Genomic DNA, 25,909 nt, shown 5'->3' with positions numbered 1-25,909 from the left:
TTGTAAGACAGTTTTTATGTATCTGTTAAATTTATTAAATATGTATATGATGTAACATTCGACCTTTTTTTTGTCTTGAGAACTTTAATTGTAATCACAAATTCAGGGCTTTGTGTGGTCTCTCTTCTCCTGTCTGCTTTCCTCCGTCTTTCATTTAATTTTGTACACATTTCTTATGAACCGATTTATAACAATTCTGATTAACAAAATGCAAATTTAGATTGGTTTTCTTTCTTCATAGATGCTCAAGGCAAAATGATTTTGTAAAATCCTACCTTGTAGAGAGCGCCCAAACATATTTCACCTCGCCACACTCTTAATGTGCTTACCCCAAATCAGAAGCCTGTGATCCAGTTGTCGTTTGTTGGTGCATACAGTATCATAGTTGTTTCCAGTTTGATATTTATAGGTTATCGTTGATCATCTCAACGAGATTGATTTTCTCGCTTGAGCCGGGACGGCGAAAGCGAGAAAGGCAATCGAGTTGAGATGACCAATGATAATCTGTTTTTCGCTATTTTACCTATGACGAAGTTGTCAATTTCATGTCAATTTCGTTAGCAACGCCACGTGCCTGCTTAGTTTCTAGCGATAATTTTCCATCTCAAGTGCGTAGCATGATATGAAAAATTATCACAAAAAAAGATCAAAGGAAAAATGCACAGAATAGCGATAAATATATTTATTGTTAAGGTATAGGGGGTTGGTTCAGATCTCAAAAACATGTTTAACCCCGCCGCATTGTTGCGCCTGTCCCAAGTCAGGAGCCTCTGACCTTTGTTAGTCTTTTATAATTTTAAATTTTAGTTTCTTGTGTATATTTCGGAGTTTAGTATGACGTCCATTATCACTGAAATAGTATACATTTTTGTATAGGGGCCAGCTGAAGTACGCCTCCGGGTGCGGGAGTTTCTCGCTGTATTGAAGACCCATTGGTGGCCTTCGGTTTTTGTTTGCTCTTTGATCGGGTTGTTGTCTCTTTGGTACATTCCCCATTTCCAATCTCAATTTGATATACATAGGTCGTTAATGTTTGACGTTTTGTTTTACATTTATTCATTTGTAATGTCGTAGCTTTTTTATAGCTTCCTCTGAAGTATGCGTATCGCTCTTTTGTTGAAGACCTTGATGTGATCTGTAGTTGTATATCTGACGGATTGTTTCTCATTGGCAATCATATCATATCTTTCGAAGTCAGTTGTATGTTCAAATTTGAACTATCTTTAATTTGCTCTCTTTTTTTGTCCTAACGAAAGTCTCCGGAAAATATAATCAACTTGATGACATTTGATGAGTTGACTTGACAACAAAATATAATATTATGACGTTCATGTAATAGTGCCGTCAAACCGTCAAACAATTTGTTTAATTCACTCATGTGACTTGATCCTATGCGCAAATTTGAAATAGTTCTTTTTGAGCTGAAAAGAAGCCTTAATGTCCTGACACAACTGCTTTGACATGATTTTATAAAATTATGTCTCACTTGAATTTTGAGCTGGGTAAAAGCCGAGTCGAGACCGAATTGTTCGAGTTATGCGTAAGCCAAATATCCAAGGCATGCCTTCAACTAGGCGACAATAAGGTATCAGGTATCAACAAGGAACTTAATATATTTTTTTCATTTTTTTAATGATACTTATATAATTTAATATCTTAATGTTAGACCTAATTCTTTATTCTATCCACATTTGTAATTTTTTTCATCTCTTCAACCGAATTTGTAAAATTCGAAACTAAATGTGTGTCGATTCGGTTTCGTTTCTTGCACTCTTTGGTGTAAGAGGGGGAGTGTCAGCTTCCGGTACAAAATATTCATGTACATCTGGGTAATTAATGTCATTTTCATCCTTTATATGAATCATTGGTCTTAGATCTGGAATTGATTCTGGTCGCATAATATAGTCATTCCCCTCGTTTTCTGACAGTGTTGTGTATTGTCTTTCCATTTTATGTCTTTGGAAATTAGATAGACCATCGTATACAGGTTTTGGAGAATCCGTTGATATGGTAAACACAGATGCATCATGTTCAACAGCCTTGTCATTTTCTAAGCCGTATGTGACGTTCTGATTTTCATGATGCCCTAGTTTGAGTTTAACATAACGTGCCTGAAAATATATTGATTGATTGATGAAGGAATATAGGAAACTTTCAGCACTCTTGGTCAAATTGTGACAGCAAGTTGTTATTGGCCGAGAAAACTGGTGTGAACATCGGTATACTACTTATGCCGTTAATTCATACCAGTTAATAACAATTACATCGTTATTTAAGGTGGTACCTAACACTACAGGGAGATAACTCTGTAAAAATCAGCTAAACGTTTTAATCACGTTGTTTTGTTAAGGAAATAGAAAGCTTCTCAATGAACAAAATTAGTGTTTCTCCAACTGCTATATAATCACAAAAAAAATTCTTAAAATTTTTTTGAAATTTTTATATTTTTGTCAAAGGGTCAAAGAAAACATTTTGTCAAAATTTTATGAAAATTAAACGAGCCAAATTAATATAAGTCAAGGTGTTGGATACCACCTTAATTCTGTCGATGTTGTTTGGTTGATGTCTCATTGACCTATATATAACCTCATGTTTCAGTTTATTCAAATTAAAATAAGAAAATGATAAAGAGGGATTGTTCTAAAAGATCAATATTTAATTTGTTATCTTTCAGTAAATTTAGATAAACATTTTTGCTTTGATTTTTCCAGTTAAATGAACTAAGTGTATCGTTAGCCTTAAATAGAGAAACAGTTTCATTAGCCATAGACATTCTGAATCATTTGCCTTATGCGATTTTTGTAATGCCATTACTGTTATTCTCTTCGATTGTTTGTTTCCTCCAATGAAGATTTAGTGGTAGGAACTTTTCATTTACTAGTACATAAAGATTAACATTATGACTATTCATGCACACTTTAGTCTTTAGATTTGACTATAAAAATGTCATTCCAAGTGAAGAGGATAGTTAAATACTTAGATATTTCACCTCAAAAAGCAGTTTTGTTCCATGTTTAATCATACATGACTTTTGATGGGGAAAAAAACCAACCACAATTTTACTAAATTCTTGATCACATGCATGCTTAAAACCATCGATAATAAACATTAATCAAATACTAGTACCGAATACTCAATTGTATTTATAAACGCAGTGTAATATTTACAAACATACTTGGTCCGGATCCATATTAACTTCACGAATTTCAGCATAGTCAACTGAGCCTCTGTGTGCCAAATTGTAGGCAGCATTATCATTTTCTTTAGTCCTAAAAATAGAATCACAATTCTTATAAAAATGGGAAAGACAAATCCAGAATCGTAGAAACAAAATGACACTATTATGGCCAATTCAAAGGAATGAAAACATGGGTGTCATCATTCCACATTAGGGCGAAATAGGATGCCGGGAAATGGTAATCAGATCCACTAGTTACAACCGTCGTATTAATCGTATTAAAATGACATAATTATATTCTGTGATTGATCATTTGATTTAAAGTTTTTTGTTACATAAAACTATGGATCTATCGGTTTTATTATTTGTATGTTTCTGGATTGATGACTTTATCTATGATGTATAACCCAAATACCTTTTTACTTATTCTGATTACTTATGATTATAAAAATGTAAACTGACTCCCATACATGTACGATATACCTAAGTCGATCATAAAAAAGATGAAAAGGGAGGTTTATGAGAAAGTGGCTGATATCCTCTAATAACGTCTTATGTATTAAGATTTTGAAGAGTCTTTGGCGCGCCACAAGTTTGTGCTGAAAAACTGGTTCCGCTGTGGAATTATTGGTTTGTTTTAATCAGCGATTTAATTGTATTAAAAACTTTCCGTAACTATACTTAAACTAATATTGCAACTCTCTTTAGTTGTTCAACTTTAACAGTTTTGAATATCCTTCGTATATTCTGTTTACTTTAGATGCTCCAAAGTATTTAACCTTTTTGGCATTATATCCATTCTTTGAACAGACGTGCAGTACTTAGTAAGGAGACTGAGGTTTGGCCAGATTCTGCAATATTATATGCCTGTTACAAGTCAAGCTGTATGGGCATTGAGTTGATCTTTGTTCATTATTCGTTGTTTTTTGTCTTTAGGTTTTTGTCGGAGCTGTCGGTTTACTATATATGTGATCAAAGTGTACCATATCCAGTATTTTTCGGTAAATTATGTATCGTCAGCGCATATATGTATTACACAACTGAAAAATAAGCGATCATTATTTGTTTTTCTAGTATGATAAAGACACATTATATCATTTTACCAATAACTTTGAAAAAGATTTTTAGTTCAGTGATATTATTTGTTGGTGTGTTACATATTTGTTGTTCGTTTATTTTTGTACATGACCTTTGTATAACAGGGTTGTAGATGACTATGCAGTATGGGCTTTGCTCAATGTTGAAGGCCTTACGACGACCTATAATATATATATAGTTGTTAATTTCTGTGTCATTTGGTCTCGTGTGGAAAGTTGTCTCATTGACAATCATACCGCATCTTCTTTTTAATATTCAGATTTTGAATTTTAAAAACATCATCGAATATATAGGCACTATATTTTTGTACACTAGTTTTACAACATCATTGCACTGCAATCAGTATTCACAGCAAATTAAATGATTATGATTGAATAATTACCCCTTTTCGGTCACTTTCTTCTTGAATCTCCGGTAAACGAACAGTGAAGAAAGAATCAACACAACTACTAGTACAGCTCCAACACATCCGCCGATTATGGTCCCGTTATTATTTCCGCTGCTCTGTTGAAAAGCTAAAGTTGTACTTTCCCATGTTACATAGTCATCAGTAGCTAAATAAAAACAGTACTGGTCATTTCAATAATGATACATGAAACAAAAATTCAAATGTTTGAGGTACATACATAGATCAATTGAAGCTTCGTCTATATTTTCAAATTCAAAAATTTTGGATTGCCATCCCCTTTATACTTGGTTGGGAACCTATGCCCCTCCTCGCTCTGCAAGCCAACAGGAAAATAGAAGAAACTTTTTAGGCTCGAGCATACATGTAATCAAGGAATTGTATATTTAAAAATATATACAATTCCTTGATGTAATATATGATGAAGTTATTTCAGAAATGGCCATGGGTGTAAATTTTCAGAAATTTGTGATTACATAAGAGATAGTCCATGATATAAACAATTGCAGGAGCCGTGATAACAATTTCTAAAATTCTTTTTTTTTTTTTTCATTTCGTCCTAGAAATCAGTGGTAGAATTGCATATATATGTTGTGTACAAGTTATCAGTGTTTATGAACTGCTTAACACAGTCTTTTGTTTCGCATATTTCTGTCATATTTTCTCAACTACATGATACAATCTAATACTGAGCATTGATACAAAATACTTTATAAGACGACAAAAAGGCTTTTTATGGATATGGATATGGTATCAGAAAATCATGTTATGTTGAAGTATATGAATTTGAATTTAAGACATAAAACTGATACATTTTTTAATAGATAAACCTGTATCACCTGCTGCAAGACGTTATGTGTAAAAAAAATAATTATAACTTGTACAAAGGCCCTGTACAAATTATAATTTGTACAAACTTACATCTTGTACAATGTTGTACACAACACATATATAGTTCATATGTATTTGTATTGTCTTATGAGTATATATAGTAAAGTCGTGAGAGTTGTTTCTCTTGTAATGATGCTATTTTGTCATGTGATGTAGTATGTCACTTTCTGAATATACATGCCATGGCAGAAGCTTTGTTTTATTGCGCTCAGTGGCATAGCAAGGCCTTTTATAAGTTTACGTCCGTAACTCGGCATGGGGTGTGACACCCCCCCCCCCCCGCGACACCTGAGGGCGGAGGACCTTCGGGTTCGGGACGAAAACCCCGGAAGCTCACGATAATGAAAAAATACAATTTCTGTCATTTAAAATTTGACAAATAACTTGGTCGGTAGAAAACAAAACTTTTCTTCGTTAGAAATGATTTCAGCTTCCCAGTTGCGAACTTTTTATTCCAAGTCGCATTTTGTTTTATTCGTGACACGTTCTGGTGTGTTGATTCTTAGTCATATAGAATAAATAATATACTAGTATATAAATGGATCTAACATACTGTTATCACCGTAATCGCCGTAATCATCGTAACACGATCCATTGTATGAGTACTTATCTATTATTACTCGTATATGATGTCCGAACGTCTGTTCCATAATGGACTGGTATCGGTCACAGAATGTGTTTAAATTTTCCGAAATGCATCCCAGTAGATAGTTCGTAGCCCTAGCAAGGGAAATATTATAAGTTAAGCTACATATATAGTTCAGAAGGAATTCACACTAAATAAGAAAGCAAAAAATATGAAATGTATTTCAAAGTAACAAACACAAAACAGATATGATATGATACAGTCATTTTAGTATATTGGGCATCAGATATAAAGTCATATTCAGATCAAATATGGCTTCGTATTTATACATCCCACTCGGTCAAACGGACTTCCGTCCCCAGCAAGAGTTCTGCTGTCGGACAAGAGAAGTCCAAGTGATGACTATATTATTTTTCATATATTCGACTCAGCGCTTGCCCCCTTTGGTGGTGAAGAAGTTCTATGCCCCCTTTTGATAAGAAAATATATAATTTTCTATTCTAAAATCTTCAAACTTATGGAACTACGTCACTAAACCCTTGAAACCCTCTGAAGATACGAGTACATTTGAATTGTTTAGTATATATCTGAGGTATTTAATGAACACATGACATGTAAGTTGTGCATTGTGCATTGTGCATTAACCAGATTATAACACAGTAAGAATCTTGTAGATCTTTCCTATATCATCATGTGTTAAGTTCTTAAAACTTCTCATTTAATGATAACTCGAATAATTCAAGCCCTTTCCGTGTCCGATTTTCTCCCACACGAGAAATGTAGCCTTCGTAGATCAGCGGAATATAACGCCTGAATTATTCGGGTTAATTTAATGACTACACTGTATCGCTCATCGATGTTAATCTGAGTATAAGGATAGCGCTAAAATACCCACCATAAGAATTTTACTATTATATTAGCAAAACATGGGATCTAATCATGTACACTTGTATATCGTGGCTCAATTTATACAATTCATATCCTCATTCATTGCTATGACCTACCAACAAATATCATCATCTCTGGTGAGTGCATCTACATCGTGATATATTTCTGGATAAAACGTCATATCCAGACATGTTAACGCCTCCAAACAACACCATGTTGCTGTATATGAGTCTAGAATAAAGAATAATAATCATAAAATTCCCCATTTTGGTGATCGTCCATGGATTGAATATAACAACTATAGGTCACCGAACGGCCTTCGACAATGAGTAAAACCCATACCGCGTAGGTCAGTTATAAGAGCCCCCAAAATTTGCTCTTTATAACTCTATTTTTCATGCTTGTGAAACGCATCTTTCAATTTATTTTAACTTCGGGTCCTTTTGTAGCTTTCTATGCAGAAAATATGTGTTTGCTTATAAGTGAAGGTCATACGATGACCTAAAGTTTCCAACTTCTAGGTCTCTGGTGGAAATGGATTATTAGCTCTCATACCAAATCTTCCTAATTTGGTTTACGGGCGCATAATTAAAATCTAATTTAAATATTGTACAATTTGTGGATGTCATGCATTTCATAGCACCATAATCACATTTAAAAATTCAAAAAGAGCTCGGTTATCTTCTCACGGCCTGATGAAACATGTACATGCGACCCGACTACTACTTTATAAGGTTATGGATAATTCATACTGAGATATATATTTAAAAAAAAAATGAAACCTTTTGCAGAAGTGATCGCTCGGAGAACGAAGACTTTTGGCCGCACACATAATGTTGAACTAATTAAGTCATTGCTTAAACCGTTAATTATAAGTTTAACGATAAAATTAAGTGTAAAACGTAATGCTGCTGTACAATTTTTTTTTTAAATCTGTCACAAAGTAATTGAAAAAAGAAATTTCTTTGAAGTCTTACCGTTATAAAACCATGCACATGCAACCTCCGAATTAGAAAGAAATTCCAAAGCTTTAACCACGGTTTCGTTACCATACATCTTTTTAAGAATACTATTTTGATCTATTTAATACAATGTTGGCTATAATTTCAATTAAATCTATAATAGCCCAAAACCAAATATAAAAAGATTGAGAATTATTTGTAAGATTGTATCAAATCTTTTCACTTATCAACGTCATTAAAGCCTTGTTATTCTGTTGGTCAAGCGTAACCGTGCGGGTGTCACGGGGGTCTATATTTATATTGTTAGCGTTTCACGTGATATTTGACTGACATATTTTCTTTTTCTAAAACTGAGCCGATGGCGTATTAATTCATATACGTGTATATTGGCAGCAGTCCTTTTGCGCCAATTACTGTTTTTCACGGGTATCATTTGCGCCAATTTTTTTTCTCTCAAATGTATCAATTGCGCAAATATTCGTAACTCATTTGCTCCAATTTACCTGTACACATTACCTTGTAAACATCAAAGGAATGCTGATCCAATTACATCATCAGGTGGAGTCCTCCTTCCTTGGCTGTTTCGGCGCTATTCCACAACAACCTCCAGAGGTGCGCCGGCTCAGGTGATCAATCTGAACCTGGAACTGGATGGCCTACACTGCTCCGATGTCTCAGCTGATGTCATTGCTGTTCTTCTGTAACTGAAGGCTGTTTCGTATATCTATATCTGTCCATAATCTACAAAATAACTGTTCATTGTTCTATCACTTTGCACTTTTCCACACTTCGTCTCTTTTCCTCCAAATCCACTGTGATGCCACTTCTGCTTCTCTACACACTTCTTCCTCTCTGCTCCTACCCAAGTGCCCGCCACATTGACTGTCCTGCAAAGCCCCTGCATCCGACTTCTATTGCCAAACACCACTCCTCCATCCCCGCTGTTTGCAATCCTCTACTAGCTGCTGGTATTTTGCCATCTTTCTTTCATAAGCTTCCTCTATTCTGTCTTCCTATGGGACTGTCAGTTCCAGCAAGACTGCCTGCATAGTTCCCTGTGACCAAATGACTATATCTGGTCTTAGCGATGTTGCTGCTATTTCTGCTGGGAAACTCATGCGTTGATGTATGTCTGCTGTCATCTGCCAGTCTGATGCTGTTCCAAGTATCCCTAAACCTTCTGCCTGGTTGTCTTTCTTTTCTCCAGCCCTCACAAAATTTAAAAATGTGATGTTCTTTTGCATCTTTCTCTTCTTTCTCCTGGTAGTATCCAACTTTGCTGCTATTGTTTTCAATACACTGTCATGCCTCAATGTATATCTTCCATCTTTCAATGCGACTGGACATGCTGACAACACATGCTGTAGAGATGCTGGTTTGTCTTTGCATAAGGTGCATGTTGGGTCCTCTATCAACCCCCAGGTATAGAGGTTTGATGGGCTTGGTAAAACATCATACACTGATCTTAGAGGAAAACTCAATCTGTAACCCTCCATACTCCAAATCTCGCTCCAGGTCAAAGCCCTGCTTCTAGCTCCTTGCCAATTCAACCAACTACCCTGCTGTTTCATTCCTACTGCCTTAACATTCATACTCTCTTCTTCCATCTGTCGTATTTCCTGTTGCACCAGTTCCCTCCGTCCTGTCTCATTTGCTGTATCCCACCTTGGTTTTGTTGTCATACTAAATCCCTGTCTACCAACTGCTGTTACACCAACGATGACACTGCTTTAGTCTGGTCTCAGCTTCCTTAACTGCTTCCTCTGCTTTCCATTTTCTTCCTGTCCTGATCTTTACTTTGGCTCCTCTGACTTTAGCATCTTTGCTGTCTCTCAACGTCATAACCTGTCTTGTCTTTGTAACTTTATACTCTTCTGTCAATGCCTTCATTGGTAATTGTAGCTTTGTTCCTGTGCTGTACAATCCAATGCTGCTGAAACTTCTTGGCACACCTAACCATCTTCTTAGGCATGCACTGATCTTTCTCTCTAAGGCCTCCACTTTGTACAATGGGAACTCGTAAACTAGTAATGGCCACAATATCCTTGGTAAGACCCCATGTTGATATATCCAGGCCTTATATTTTCCTGGAAGCCCACTTTTGTCTATCTTCGTCAGCCATTCTACCAATTGCACTTGAACTTCACCCATGTTTACCATATCTGCTAGTGTTGCATCAAACTTTTTACCTAGGCATTTCACTGGTTTCTCTCCAACTGTTGGTATATTTTCACCTGCTAACTCAAATGTCAAATTGCACTTTGCCTTACTTGGTTTGAACTTCATTCTGGCCCACTTAATCATCCTTTCCAATTCCTCTAAAGTCCATCTTCCCTCTATGACTGTTTATGCTGTCACTGTTATATCATCCATAAAAGCTCTTACTGGTAGTTGCCTGACCCCTGATGACAATAATAGTCCTCTTCTTGGTTTTTCTACTGATTTTACAATTAAGTTCATTGCTGCTGTAAACAGGACTACTGATACTGTACACCCCGTTAGTATTCCAACCTCAAGTCTCTGCCAAGCTGTGGTGAAGTCTCCAGCTGTGAACCTCATTTCAATCTTGTCAAAATACTCTCGCAGCATAGTTCTGATAGTTGGTGGAACATGATACCTCTCCAATGTCAGGTCTACTAGTTTGTGAGGTATGGACCCATAAGCATTAGCCATATCTAGCCAAAACTCTGCTAAGTCACTTTTCTTCTCCTTTGCTTCTCTTAAAATCTGTGTAATAACGCTGGTGTGTTCAATGCAACCAGATACTTCAGGCATGCCTCCTTTCTGGACTGCGATGTCTATATATTCGTTGCCAAGCAGGTACCTCGTCGTTCTCCTAGCTAAAACTGCCAGGAATATCTTCCCCTCAATGTTCAATAGGGAGATGGTTCTAAACTGTTCAACTTTCCTGGAGTTCTCTTCTTTTGGTATAAAACATCATTCTGCCTTGTACCATGACTCTGTCATCTTTCTCCTTCTCCAAATTACTTTTAATAGCTTCCACAACCTTCTGATCAGTCTGGGACAATTCTTATATACCCTATATGAAATACCATTTGGTCCTAGTGCTGACCCCGCTCTTACCTTTCTCACTACGTCCTGCACTTCTTGGAACTTCAGGTCTGACTCATCACTATGGGTCTTACTGAGATGTTCTTCCACTTCTTCCCTCGAGTTTTCCAGTTTACCAGATCCTCTCGCTCCAAATAATCGCTTCATATACTGAAATGGGTTTGCTGAAAATGTTGCTCTCTCCTTTGCCTTTTTCTTTCTATCTCTTCTATGAGTTTCTGCTCTTGTAAGTGTCTTAAGTTTCTCCCTAGTTTCCTTTCTTAACTGCTGTAATGGTAACCTTTCATTCTCATTGGCGACTTTGTACCTCTTCTTTAACCTTCTCAAGTCTCCTCTCAATCCCTTGATCTTCTTCTGTCTCCGGTTACTATGGCCTTGTTTTTTTGGTTGTTTCCCTTGTGGTACCACTCCAAATCTGTCCTTTCCTACGCTGTAAATAATGGACGTCATTGCTGTTATTTTTCTGTCTACACTGCCTGCTAATGTTGCCTCTAAGATGTTTTCCAAATCTTCGTCAAGAGCTTTCCAAGCTGCTTTGTCTGCATTCGTTGGCCATTTGATCTTCTCTTTGCGTGGCTCATTCTCTTCTCTACGGGTTGTTGGTTCTATCCTGTCTTCTCTACGGACTGTTGTTTATATCCCGTCTTCTCTGTGGACTGTTGATTCTATCCTCTCTATCTTTTCTGCCTCGTCAAGTTGTTCTACCTCTGTAGGCTGTTCCTCGTGCTCATCCTCACCCTGGGTCACAGGGAGGCTATCATCACTGTGGTTTGCTTCCTGGATGGTCTCCTCCTCCGTCTGACCAGATCTCTCTGTGCGTTGATTGCCAGAATGGGGTTGCACACATTTCATTCTGCTTTGATGGATCTTCAAACCTCTAGAATTCTTACAGACTTTACCACAAAAACATTTACATCCGTTGTTCTGGTTCGTTGTCCTTGTCGGTTCCATAGTCGTTTCCTGGTCCTGTCCTATGGACTGTTCATCCTCCCTCGCTCTCGCACAGCCCCGAGAGTGTCTTAGAATATATCGTTCCATAGCGTGTAAAATGGGTTCCACTTCACAGGAGATGCACTTTGACTTGCCAAGCCTAATGCCCCGGTTACCAGTCTCTCCTGGCTGCCTCCTGTCTCTCCAAGTTGCCACTGTTCTCTTCACAGTCGTCAACCAGACTTTCCTGGTGGTCACTGGGTTTCCAGAAGTTGATTTCTGAACCTGGAACTGGATGGCCTACACTGCTCCGATGTCTCAGCTAATGTCATTGCTGTTCTTCTGTAACTGAATGCTGTTCCGTATATCTATATCTGTCCATTATCTACACAATAACTGTTCATTGTTCTATCACTTTGCACTTTTCCACACTTCGTATCTTTTCCTCCAAATCCACTGTGATGCCACTTCTGCTTCTCTTCACACTTCTGTGATCAGTTTCTTCCTCTCTGCTCCTACCACTCCAAAGGTCCTAAGTGCCCGCCACATTGACTGTCCTGCAAAGCCCCTGCATCCGACTTATCTATCCATGTTGTGGGATCGGGAAAACTATGTACAGTTTTGTCTAAACCTTTTTTGACAGAACAACCCTACACTTAGCAAGACATGTTAACAATGTATGACGTCTACGGCGATACTCGATTGATTTGATGATAACGCACGGTCGGTAATCCCCGAATCTGTTTGTTCTTTGTGGTTTATAGATATCACCAGAAGTCACGTGACATTTTATATCGGACATGCCGACAAGATGCCGATTTCCAAGAACTGATGATTAATTTCAAAAATCGATTTAAATCTCTTTACATACAGAATTAAACTTTTTATTGATGAACTAATGGTTTATTATGCTTCAAGAACAAAATATCAATTTTTCATTTTTTGCGGAGTTTCCATTCTATCTACCGCAAAACGTACCAGTAATGGAGCGGAAGCATTCCACGGGAATTATTATTATGACTGTTTTATGCATTTCTTCCTTCAATGTTTGTCTTTTTGGACAATATATTGAAGTTCCAAGCTAATACATACATTTAATTTGAAGTACCCATGCAACAACAGTAAGAAGAAAGTATTTTTCAGAAAAGAAAGCATTTGCCGTGTAAACTGCCGGTTCTAAATCCGAATAATGGAGGAGGGAAGTCATTTTTCTTTTAAATGGCGCAATCGTGGGTTTTATTTTGGCGCAAATGATACCATGTAATTTTAAAATAGGTGGCGCAAACGTAGCATTGAAGAAAAAAGTTGTGGCGCAAAAGGACGCATTTTTGGCGCAAACGGATCTCTCCCTGTATATTAATATCGCCGGGTTTCAAATTCAGTTGCTGTGTTTAAAAGAGCCATGAGTGTGTGTCGCCATGCCTGGTTGTGGTCGTGCCTGTTAAAATCAGTTTAAAACATCATTGCAAAATCACCACATAGTAAATGTTTAACCCCATGCAACAAAAAAATTGAAATTCTTCTACGTTAGAAATTGATAAATTTCATTTAGTCCGTTGTGTCGGCGAACTCTGGCGGTGTGTAACGGTCAAGTGTCACCCTAAAATCGAGAAAATATTTTATAAACAAAGTTATATTTTTTCCCAAAATAGAGTTAACGTCTCCTAGCTCCGACTTGCGAAAATAAAAGATTATATACCCACTCCACCTCAACTCATGGCACATGCATTATGTAAAATTGTGCTGCAACAATTGTTTCCTTACCTAAATGATAATAAAAGAGGGACGAAAGATATCAAAGGGACAGTCAAACTCGTAAATCTAAAACAAACTGACAACGCCATGGCTAAAAATGAAAAAGACAAACAGAAAAACAATAGTACACATGACACAACATAGAAAACTAAAGAATAAACAACACGAACCCCACAAAGACTAGGGGTGATCTAATAACATCTGCTGTCAATTAAACATGACCATTGCTTTAAAATAAGAAATTTTGATTATTATTGTATTTGAATAAAAGATCCTTATCCAGATAATTCAGAAAAATATGGGTTGCCGTGTGAAACATTATAATGAAAAGCATAAGAAAACCTAGAAGGGTAACAAGATAAAAAGGAACAAAATATCACGGATTTTGATTTGGAAACGTGAGAGACATTTTTTTTGTTATAATGAACACGATAAACTCTCACTAAACATACTTCTTTTACTACATATACATGTAAGCTATATATAGAATATTATTTATCCGTTGCCTTTAAACAAAATGAGAAGAAAAGTTTCATTTCATAAGATTTTATCAAAATATTTCACATGTGAATGAAGACATTGTTTTTTGTTGTTCTGTGCGGTCAAGCAAATTCGTACTGGTCAGTTGTTTATAATCGTATATGATGGACGACTTCGTTTTAATTAAAAACATTAACGGTTATTGACTTTCATGTTTTCCTTTTTGAGAGCCACGGGCAGTTTAAAATCTCAGCCTTTTACAAGCAGTATTTAAACACCGTCGAAAATTTAACATCATTCTGATTTAAAATTTTCGGTGAGTAACATTGCATTGATATGGGCGGACATCAAAAGATCAATGTAGGATAATAAGCTTAAATCAAATAGTTTGGGTGGGAAAGTTTTGTTTATCCAAAATCGTTTTTACATATTTCTACATTGCTCAATTATTTTTTCCCCAAAAAATATATTTAAGGGGGGGGGGGGGGGGGGGTAACCTGCATTGAACTTTTGAACCCTTTCTTGTATGGACAAAGGCAGCAATGTCTGCAATAAAATAATAGGACAGCCCACTGAACCTCAAATAGACATCGAAGATCTAGATTCAACGCCCAAGTTGCGTGATCTTTTCACTAAGCGAAAACGAGGTGAGAATGTACGATGTTCATATACATGTAGTAATTGGGTGTCGTGGTTTCTGTAATTAATTCTAATAAAATATCTGTTGTTTAAGTCCCAGAAAAGATGATGAGACCCTACCCACCAAATACGGTCACAAAAGTACTTACACTAGAATTGCCTCGATTTTGTATTTGTACAGTACATGTATTGGCTATTGAGTTTTCCATTTTTATTGTTTTTTCAATCAACTTAAATTTAATACATGTATTTCACTTTCAAAAGACAACCTGATTGGCTATTCAAATATAAATCCATTGCTATCCTCATCTGAGTATTCTAAAACATTGAGTCGTTGAACTTGTAACTTGAATGAAGAAATCTAAAGATAAATATACAAACTGCAACAATTCAAAATGACTTCAGATAAGAACATTCATTTGGATAACAAATTTCGGTATAAGTTTTGCTTACTAATGATAAACCACGTATCTCAATTGGTATCTTACAGAAGGCACACTTAACTTAAATCCAGAAATGAGATCGGACTATTTAACGATTATTTGTGTGTTGTTCTACATTCATATTGTTACGGTAAGGCATACAAAAATACCTTGTAAACTCTTGTGTGGCCTGAATTTCTCTTTAATTTTGTTGTATACTTCAAGTTACAAAAAACGTTCTGTACAATTTTTTTTCAAAACTAGCCTTTGTCTCTGGTTACATTTTGTTCTTGCAACTTTCTATTGGCAAAACGTTGAATTCCTCAAATGTCTAGCCTGTAATATTCATTCTCTGTATTTCTTATTCGGATGACTCTGCATAATCTATTTAACATATTATGCTAATTAACGATATACAAGAAAACAGTTAAAGATCAAATGTTTGGAACTAAATTATATGTTTTGATTAAATGGACTTTAATTGCTTCGACTTCAAATGACACAAAGATGTGGGGTATACACCAACGAGACAGTAACCCCACTATACAGAAGAAAAGAAAAAAAAAAACTAAAATACGATCTTAAGCAATAGACAGTCTATTCAGTTTACAGCTATTCAATGGTATATGCAGGACAATAAATCAGATCGTTTCTGCTTCACCAAATAAAGAGAATACAAGCTGTTAGTACCAATGTCGTGGCAGCTCTATCATTAATATAAAAAATGGTTGGTAGACCCTTTTTATATAAGAATTTTACTTTTTGTGTTTTTCTAGAGAGAAGTAACTGCTAGTAAGTATTTTGGTGGTTTGCGTTTTTTGCTCTTGTTTGAATTAGCATGCTTGTTTGCAAATTTCGAATCTTTTTCTTTCAGCTATACACTGCATCACGATTATGTTATCATTTTGGTATATATATACTTTTTGATGCCAAACAAAATTTGTTCGATGTGATTTAATAAATTGTCTACACTGTATGTATACTTTTTGATTTAGAGCTGCAAGTCCTGCAAACTGTGTTACTGTCAATTTAACTACTAACAAAAGAACTGCATTCATTTTTGTTGAATACACATATATACATTTATTTGAACAGAAAGTTGTGTTCAATTCACTGTTCCACGTTTAACATATTGAATTACCTGACTCATGAAGGTTTTACTTCTTAGCATTGATTCCTTTCTGTCTTAAATGTTTTTCAATTCCTGTACTAGTATCCGATTTTTGCTCTCTAGTTGGTTTGGATCACGTTCCACTGATGAGTATTGTAGATATATTGAATAACATCACGGCTAATGTATCGTACCACATGATTAAACTTGTATCTTTGATCAGATTTAGAGTACTATTATATAAAGTTCTTCGTTTGGACGAAAACGTATAAAATGTTTTAAATGTTATACATGTCTATTCAAATGACATTTATGTCAGTTCTTTCGAATCTCAGCATATACATATGAAAATCGAATTTATACTTTTTCAAATGCTCATCAGTTCAGTACACATATAAGGGTGGCGAACAATGGAGCTCGAACTCGAATTATTATACATTATTTTATTTTAACTATACTCTCAAATCTTACATAGTAAAGAATAGATCTCTACATCACATTTGCCATCAAGGCATGAAAACGTGCTGTGATAATATTGTGTTCTTATATTTAACAGTCGATGCGTGCTCGCACATAAGTTCTGTTTCCAAATATTCCACCAACTGTATTAGTATTCTTGCTGTACTCAATAATACCGTACATACACATACAGATGTTTGCCAGTAAGTATAATTTGTAAATTAGAAAACAAAAATTTATGTGTTATTTACTTGTACGACAACTAGGATTGATACATGTACATGTATGTAAAAAAAAATAGGATTCGTTCAAATGTAAAATTGTGATAAATCCGTTCATAATGAGAAAATGTATGGCAGATTTTTGTAGATACAATTTTGTATCTTTTGATTTTGAACTAACATAAGAACAATTCCAAGCAAAATTAAAAAGTCATGCAAACGCTGCATGTTAATTTTATAAATGGGAGTCTATAGATGAGAGACATACTGCATACATGTTAGATAAACAGATGCAAAGTGTTCTCTATAAGATCTGCAATTTGTGTCTTTTTGGAAAAGGGATGTATAAGTACCGTACCACGTCCACTCTGGGTTTTTTTGTTAGATGTATTTCTTTAATTTGATGATTTCGGCCCTTTACCCCATCTTATTTCTATATTTATTTAGGACGCCGGCACTGGCATCAGTTATAATATTTTAATACGGACAATTGAATAAGAAAACTGTTTGGTACAGTGTAAAACTCGTGAAAATGTATTTTATATCATCAGGATATACAATGAAGTAGGTAGATGTATTCAGTTACTTGCTGTTAAAAATGGCGACACATGTGAAATGCAGAGTCTTCATACAACATTTACCAAGATGGCGACATATTATACGAATGATTGGTTGACTGCACTGGACACGCAATCGTGTCAATGTAAGAATATTACAATTTCCTTTGCCATTATCACTCTAAAATATAAGACCTATGGATCCTTTATGTCGGTTAAAAGCTCATTAGAGCTTATGTTTGTCTATGTTTTATATACCATGCCGACTCTAAATAGTCTCTAAATAAAGCTTATTTATTATTTATTTATAGCCTGTGCCCCTTATTGTAACTTTGCATAAAATTGAATTATTGCATTGCAATAAGAAAAAAAAAGGTCTGGACCAAAATCTCGATTATTTTGGCTCGGCCAATTTTAATCTATACATAGACATTTTTGAAATTAAAAAAAATAGAGTAAGGCCAAAAGTGGTTAAATTTACGATTTTGGGGTACATATGTTTCTAGTTGGTTGACGATTGCATTATCTTGGTTATTTTGTATATCCTGTTTTGCTGGTCTCTTGCTTTTAAAAAATGCAATTATTGGTTAATGTCACTATCCATTAACAAAAAATGAGGCAAAAGATAACAAACACTCAAACTAATAAGTCAAAACTAGACTGAAAACGCAATGGCTAAAGGGGAAAAGATAAAAAGGAACAATCAAAAGCATACAGCCCGTAACAGAGTTCTAGTGATCGAATTGATGTTTCTTTACCGTCAAAATTAGCTACGTTATCGACAAACTTAATTGAGTAGTGACCGAACTATTGGTACTTTAACGTTTAAAAGATTGACAATGCTGACTAACTTTCATGTAACGATAATCAAGTTTAATACCGATAATATTGAAAATAATTCTAATAATATGAAACAAAATATGTCCATGCACCATTTCGATTGGGCGAAAAGTAGTCATTTCTTTAGTCAGAACAGAAAAAAAAGATTTATGGAAGGACGTCTTGATAGGATTATTTCCTTTACAATTTTACCCAAAACTAAAAGAAATATAGTGATGAACAATTAAAAAGGTGTTTGATAGGAATGAAGTCCTTTATTTTTCGGACTACGATGTGTACCGTATGTGTGATGGATTTGAATGTAATCAATAACTTTGAAATGTTTTCTCAAATGTATACACAAAAGGGACTGGTATTTGTACTTCTGTTAGAATATGTCTTCGTCCGTTTCACATGCCTAACTTTTTTCTAGTACAGTTTAAACAGGAAAATTTTGTTGAGAGTTTTTTTTTTATATGACAAAATAACGAGCAAAACTATTTCTTGCAATGGCACACACAGAGAATAATTTTTTTAGTAAAAATCAGTAAAAAAAATTCTCCAAAATATACCATGGCCAGGACCTGACAGTTTTTAGCAGTGTACAAATGAAAATCGTCCGGAAAACTCCGCTTGCTGTCATTTTGAGGGATCATGCAACATTTCACCTATTACCCATAAACAACATAGGTTCGCAATTACTAAAAAAGTTCTAAAAGATAATTTCAAATCAGAGTAAACATATTAACTTCCTTATATACAGTCGAATTTGTCTAAAGGTTACACAAAGCTGGTTCTTCAAACGTTTGTATCGGGGAAAACATTTTTCTTTGACTTTTGAAACATGTAGGGGAAACGGAATCACATATAATATTCCGTATTTCTGACTTTTTTGTTCGATTACGTAAATTATACGACTTTTTTTATGACTACGTGAACTTGTGCCATTTATTTTTGCTGGTCTTTAGGAGGACAATTTACAATTGTGCAGTGAACGGAGGCACTTATACATAACCTTATAGTTCTGTTTGGAAGCAAAAATAAATTCCCAATATATAAATATACATGTATGAATATACAGGTATTATATGTTGTGTTCATGATTGGATTTTGTAGATATAACTACCGCACAGAAAAAGTATCATGGATTTCGAGGCTTTCATATTTAAGGTTTTCAACCCTTGTTGAAAACCTGTGGAGACCTCTACAGTTCCTTAAAACATCAATTATTTTTTTGTAAATTGAGTGCCGTCTCCCTGAACATGCTAACACTTAGGTCATATCTTTTCATTTTCATATTTTTCCCCTGTTTGTCTCTGTTGTCTTGATTGTTGGAACGATTAGTGGTATCTAACAATATTTACGAAAACTTTCTGAGAATTATGAATATTTCTTCTCTGTCAGATATGGATCATTACCAATGATAAAATGAAATGCCGTACATCACATCTTATAGAGGTTTAAATTTCAAATATTCGTCAATAACTTAAGATTTAGAGAAATTTTTTCTTCAACATTTCAAATGTTAAAGGGTTCATTTATATATTTTTACTTCGATTTGAAGGAAATTTATTTCAGTTTTTTTCTGCGACAAAGTACAAGCATGTCGGTATTGCAACAATGTATGATTGGGATAATCCCGGGGACATAATAAACAGTTAGGTATGAAAAAGAAAAGCTATGGGGTATTCTGTATTAGACGAAAGAAAAACTATTACAGTGTTGAATCCCATAAATATTCAGAGTGCAAGCAGTATATAATATCTACATTGAGAAACATTATTGTTACCGTTAAAATGAAAATGCCAATGACAGAGGTTGATTATAAAAAATGTTTTACTGTGTTAAAAAAACTTCGCCTTAAACAATGAAATCTTACACGTTGGACATGAAATATTTTGTCGATGAAGAAAATTAAATTATGTCACTTCTGAAATAAGTTTGTCGATAAGTATAGATTATTACATGGCATTTTTCATATCAAACCCTTTATCGGCCCTAGGTTGTGATATCAGCCCAAGAGCCGTAGGCTCGAGGGCTGATATCATGAACGAGGGCCGATAAAGGGTCAGATATGAAAAATGACATGTAATTATCTTTTTATCATATACTTCAGCAGAAGATATACAGACAAGAACTATTAAAATTTAATTTTGTTTGTCTTTGCACTTTCAGAAAATATTTACAGACAACCAAAACAAATTCTTTACTTTAATTGTTTTATTGATAAAAAAAAAAAGCATTTTATTTGGGTTTTTTTTATGTTCTTTAATAATATTGTCACCTCATTTATGTCTTTCAAAACAAGTTTAACTTAAATATTCATTTTTGCTCCTCAACTATTTTGGGAAAAGTCTTATCACTCAGTGCCGTTTTCCGCGTTCTGTTGTTTCAATCAAATTTCCGGAAATGCACGAAGTTTGATGTGATAAACGTCACGGAAATTAACGGAAAGGCATGTGATAACATTCCGGAAGCAGTCAATAAAGGTACCTTTATCAGCCCGCTATGGAAATTCTTAAGAATCTGGTCAATAAACCTAGTAATCCTTTCATAGCCTTTTGGTATTTTCAAATGTTTTTGAACTGTAAAATTTTAGTGATATTTTATACAAGTATATGATAACGTAACTTATTTTGACGGTAAAGAAACGCGAATTCGATCACTACTCTGTTACGGGCTGTAAGTCGAAAATAAACTGACAACGCAATGGCTGAAGAGAAAAAAAGATAAACAGACAATTGCAAACAATAGTACACAAAACACAACATAGAAAACTAAAGACAGAGCAACACGAACCCCACCAAATATAACACTTAGTCTAATATTAAATGATTTTGTTTTACAGTAGAAGAAGTTACTGAATCGTTGTGTACATCTCCTGATCGTCTTGGACTGATATCTGCTATTGGTTGTTTTCCTCCTATCATTGGAGGATCCCTCACACATTCCAACTATTATATTTGTTCGTAAGTTTATTCTGTCTGTCTCTGCGTGCAAAGTATCATTACGATTATTGTTATTATTATCAGACAGTCAAATGAATCCATCATAAGTTGTGTGATGCCTCATCTCAATACGTCAGGACATATACAGCTATTATAATTATCTTAGTTAGACTTATACCGTGACATATATTATATATATGTATAACTGTTAGCAAAGAAACTTTGTTTTTGAGTATACGCCTGCTTCTTTTTCAAGATAAGTCGGATGGTTTAAAGTGATCAAATTTATTATCCAGTAGATTCGGACCTTTTATGAACGTAAATACATAATACAAATTGTTGGAAAATTTCAGATTAGTTTCCAGTTTAGAAGTATGCACAGATCAGTTCACAAACATGTTGGGTGAAAGTCACTGTGAAGATGGTAAAATTAAAGATGCCCTTCAGTCTTCGACAGCCAAACAGTGGATTCAGGATAACTACCCAAAAGTCAACCTAGATGAATGTTTCAAAGTGTATCAACCAGGTCAACCTGGTGGCGATTCAGAGTGTAAAGATTTTATATACATCTCTAAACATACACAAGATGCAATGGCAATCATGTACCTTAGCAATATTACGGTCGTGAGCCAGGGTGTATACTGCAAGTATGTTAACTAATTACATGTGTTTGGCGTTTTGCACAAAAACGTTATACAGTTCTTTCTGATGTTGTATTGTGACACCACTGTCCCAGGTTAGGGGCGGGTTGGGATCCCACTGCAACACCTAGAACGGCATATTCTTTGTATGTATGTTTATATGTACCTAGGACTAGACACGCGTATCAGATAACTCTATGTGTTTTAGTTTGAATGGTATATATCGGCTCAAGAAAGCTAAACACAGAAATTATAATCATGTCATGACTTTGTGACGTTCAATGATTTGATAGACTGATGTAAGAAAATATATACATTTATTTACATCTCTAACCATACACAAGATGCAATGGCAATCATGTACCTTAGCAATATTACGGTCGTGAGCCAGGGTTTATACTGCAAGTATGTTAACTAACATTAATTACATGTGTTTGGCGTTTTGAACAAAACATTTATACAGTTCTTTCTGATGTTGTATTGCTACACCACTGTCCCAAGTTAGGGGCGGGTTAGGATCCCACTGACATGTTTAACCCCGCCACATTCTCTATGCATGTATAAAAAAGAAGATGTGGTATGATTGCCAATGAGACAACTGTCCACAAGAGACCAAAACGACACAGACATTAACAACTATAGGTCATCGTACGGTCTTCAACAATGAACAAAGCCCATACCGCATTGTCAGCTATAAAAGGCCCCGGTCTTATTTATATATAAAAAATGAACAAAAAACAAATATGTAACACATAAACATACGACAACCATTGAATTACAGGCTCCTGACTCGGGACAGACACATACATAAATAATGTGGCGGGGTTAAACATGTAAGAGGGATCCCAACCCTACCCTAACATGAGACAGTGGTATAACAGTACAACATAAGAACAAACTATAAAAATCAGTTGAAAAAAGCTTAACTCATCAGATGGACAAAAATACAATTGGACGTGGCCGGGTACTTGTACATCCCGACAACAAAAAGACACTAGGAACATATCTGAGAGTACTCGCAGTTATCTGACAGTTAGTTCAAAGCCACTAACAACTAATAAAAAAAAATCATGCATCTAAGATTAAACTATGTGACTGTCCCAAGTCAGGAGCCTGTAATTAAGTGGTTGTCATTGGTTTATGTGTTACACATTTGTTTTTCATTAATTTTTTGTACATAAATTAGGCCGTTAGTTTTACTCAAATACTCATATGGTCTGGAACATATATATACATGAACACTATAGATTCACTTCATGCGTAAAACTGCGACCAAGTTTTTCAAAAACAATATAGAACGTAATTTGGTGTTTTCAGAATTAGAACAAGTTACATTATGCGTAAAAATGCGTCCACAAGTTTTATGAAAACATAAGAGAATAGATTTTAGAACTATAGAAACGGGGATTGTAGTTTAGATGGAAAATGCAATTAAAATATTACCTCATTTGTCGTTTTATAGCTTCGGGTTAAAGAAGTGTATGTTATATCCAATTGGCAATTTTTGTTCAAAACCAAGATTTTGTCATTTTGTAGAAAGGTTTGTAATTTTTATGTACAACACATTTTAAATAAGGTTAATATGAAACCCTACTTGATAATCCTAGATCTGTATTTCAGAAACTTTTACTACGCAATGCATATGCTTCAGCACGAAATGAGCAAAGCTGGTCACACGTGTACTGTGCCAGAACTGCAGCCGGAATTTTCTAAGATTCTGGGTTACCAAGGAGTTAAACCGTCCACACTATCGGCATGTCAAGGTTTGTAGTATAAGGATTAACTGGGTTATTTCCACTAATTTATATAAAACATTTAGCAAATACAAATAAATATAGCTCATGCAGCTTTCAATTGTCTTTGTCGTGATATACATGAAGTATTGTAATGCACAAATAACACAACTACGGTTTATTTAAAAAATGTTTATGTCGATTTTTTTTTGATTTTTTATTTAACTCCTGCACATTGAATAAGACATTTGAAAAAGTCCCATAAATCTGGAATACAATTTATAAAAGGTCGCGTTAATTAACGATACTTGAAAGGTTCAGCCGACAATTTTTATTAAAATACCATCATATATTATCAGTTGCGCAAATCATATTAATTTTTTTTTCCTGTGCAGTATTTGTCATTATAATCTCTTTTGAAGCTAGATTACAGAAATGGCTTAATCTGAATTTTAGACGTTATTAAAATTACGCTCGATTTATTGAAAAATTGTAACTAACCTACCTGTCCTTTTATGGTAATTTCTTTCGTATATTTTCCTGGTATTGACGTGGCTTTTATTATTCTACCTTATTAAACATCTCTGCATTTAGCACTCATCACATGCAATATGCACTGCTATTGGCACGGCATTAAATATTTGTATGATTATATAGGTCAAATGCAGAAAACGACCGACGACTTCTGTCAGGATGAGGCTGGGGTACTACAAGTCATGGCACGTGAGCCTTATTGCAGACCATACCTCGAAAATATGAAAGATCCTAAAAATGATAAGTGCATGATGGCGAGACAGTTTGCTCTCTGTTCTGAGACAAGATTACAATATGCTGGTTTTGACTGCAGTAAAACAATCCTCAGCACAACTAACATCGGCCAATATGTACAGACCAACTATGGGATTTCACTTTCATCCTGCTAATTAGTTGTAATAGTTTATTTAAAATTTGAAATAAATTACAATCTTATGGTATATTTTGTTTTCACTCAAATTCATTCAAATATAAATATAAATAGTTGTGTATCATCATTGTGAAACCAAGGAAACTATCAGACTTTGTAGCTACTAAATCAAGCCAAAAGCAAATAAAAAAAACACAGGCAAAAACAATGTTTTAGACTAGATTAAACTTTCCTATTCTAATATCTAAGAATATAATTTAGTCAAATTTGTCGGAATTCCTGAACAATGATGATCTTTTTCACCATTGGCATAAAAACCGGAGCCATACATACAGTCACGAAAATTGTATAAAATTATGTCTTTGATAAAAAAAAAATAACAGGAATTTTATCACAGATTTTATTTTGTTTCTTGAGTTACAAAAACACTAATTTTGTACGACCTGGGAATTTTCATCAAGATAATCTTAAGGATTACCAACTATAATAAGAACATGGTCTTAGTCATTCAACCATCTTAGACTCATGCGGAAGATGGTCTACGCTTATTCTCCTACGTCAGAACACATGGACACAAGGAAGTTCATGCAATATGTCAATTAAAATGTATTCAACGCCGCCCACATTTTTTTTTATCAGAAGGCTTCTGTTTTAGAAATAAAGGTTCATCATATTTTCAAATTATCTTTTGTTGGCATGGAAATGAAACACAACCATGTATGGATTTAGCTATTTATTTTAGATTCATTTTAGCCATGTATATCTGCATTTTTGTTGGTTCTTCTAAATCTTTGTGCAACAGATATTCATTGACCTTTTCTCAACTGGAAAGTTTTTAAGAAAATGCTTCGGCCGCATGAAATATTCAATTACAATTTTTTCTTTCTTTTTTTTTTCGTTTAATTTTTTATTTTAATCTAATTTAATTTCAGATTCATAACAGGCATATATAAACTCTGCTACTGCTACATTTCTTGAAGTTTTTCAATGAAAACATCCTGGTTTTGTTTTGCGTAAAACTGCTTATTTAAAGGTGCGTTTTTGGCATTTTTTAACTGATAGAAAATGACGAATGGGACACTTGTTATGGTCAAACACAAATGTTTAATCCACATTGGGACTCAATTTAAAAAACCACTAACAAGACGAATGGGACATTTGTTATGGTCAAACACAAATGTTTAATCCACATTGGGACTCAATTTAAAA

General features: G+C 34.8%; 2 protein-coding genes across 3 annotated transcripts; one reads left to right on the top strand and one right to left on the bottom strand.

Moving 5' to 3' along the window:
• Positions 1 to 1,692: 1,692 nt before the first annotated feature.
• LOC134708341 (uncharacterized) lies at positions 1,693 to 16,649 on the bottom strand. Of its 2 annotated transcripts, none has more exons than XM_063568807.1 (6): positions 16,449 to 16,649; positions 7,164 to 7,278; positions 6,127 to 6,293; positions 4,659 to 4,830; positions 3,176 to 3,269; positions 1,693 to 2,111 (listed from the first exon to the last, which is right to left on the bottom strand). In XM_063568807.1, the coding sequence occupies exons 2-6, from the start codon at positions 7,226 to 7,228 to the stop codon at positions 1,737 to 1,739; spliced, it is 873 nt and encodes a 290-aa protein (XP_063424877.1). In that variant the 5' UTR covers positions 7,229 to 7,278; positions 16,449 to 16,649; the 3' UTR covers positions 1,693 to 1,736. The 2 variants fall into 2 exon arrangements, with proteins under 2 accessions (XP_063424877.1, XP_063424868.1); XM_063568798.1 differs by lacking the exon at positions 16,449 to 16,649 and adding an exon at positions 8,025 to 8,168.
• LOC134722991 (uncharacterized) lies at positions 15,354 to 24,719 on the top strand. The gene is made up of 8 exons (XM_063586650.1): positions 15,354 to 15,458; positions 16,084 to 16,099; positions 16,975 to 17,080; positions 17,650 to 17,801; positions 21,323 to 21,443; positions 21,776 to 22,069; positions 23,684 to 23,826; positions 24,454 to 24,719. The coding sequence occupies exons 1-8, from the start codon at positions 15,402 to 15,404 to the stop codon at positions 24,717 to 24,719; spliced, it is 1,155 nt and encodes a 384-aa protein (XP_063442720.1). The 5' UTR covers positions 15,354 to 15,401.
• The last annotated feature ends 1,190 nt before the right edge of the window (positions 24,720 to 25,909 follow it).

This window comes from Mytilus trossulus, chromosome 1 (assembly GCF_036588685.1).
Source record: "Mytilus trossulus isolate FHL-02 chromosome 1, PNRI_Mtr1.1.1.hap1, whole genome shotgun sequence".
NCBI classification, from domain to species: Eukaryota; Metazoa; Mollusca; class Bivalvia; order Mytilida; family Mytilidae; genus Mytilus; species Mytilus trossulus.
The sequence above is the reverse complement of the archived record's forward strand: the minus strand, read 5'-3'. Positions and strand labels throughout refer to the sequence as shown.

Coding starts and splice junctions, on each gene's coding strand:
- LOC134708341 (XM_063568798.1), bottom strand. CDS start 8,103: ATGTATGGTAACGAAACCGTGGTTAAAGCTTTGGAATTTCTTTCTAAT. Junction 7,279..8,024: donor ATGTGCATGGTTTTATAACG/GTAAGACTTCAA, acceptor TCTTTATTCTAG/ACTCATATACAGCAACATGG. Junction 4,831..6,126: donor CGGCGATTACGGTGATAACA/GTATGTTAGATC, acceptor GTTTTTATTTAG/CTACTGATGACTATGTAACA.
- LOC134722991 (XM_063586650.1), top strand. CDS start 15,402: ATGAGATCGGACTATTTAACGATTATTTGTGTGTTGTTCTACATTCAT. Junction 17,081..17,649: donor ACACATACAGATGTTTGCCA/GTAAGTATAATT, acceptor TTATATCATCAG/GATATACAATGAAGTAGGTA. Junction 21,444..21,775: donor TCCAACTATTATATTTGTTC/GTAAGTTTATTC, acceptor GGAAAATTTCAG/ATTAGTTTCCAGTTTAGAAG.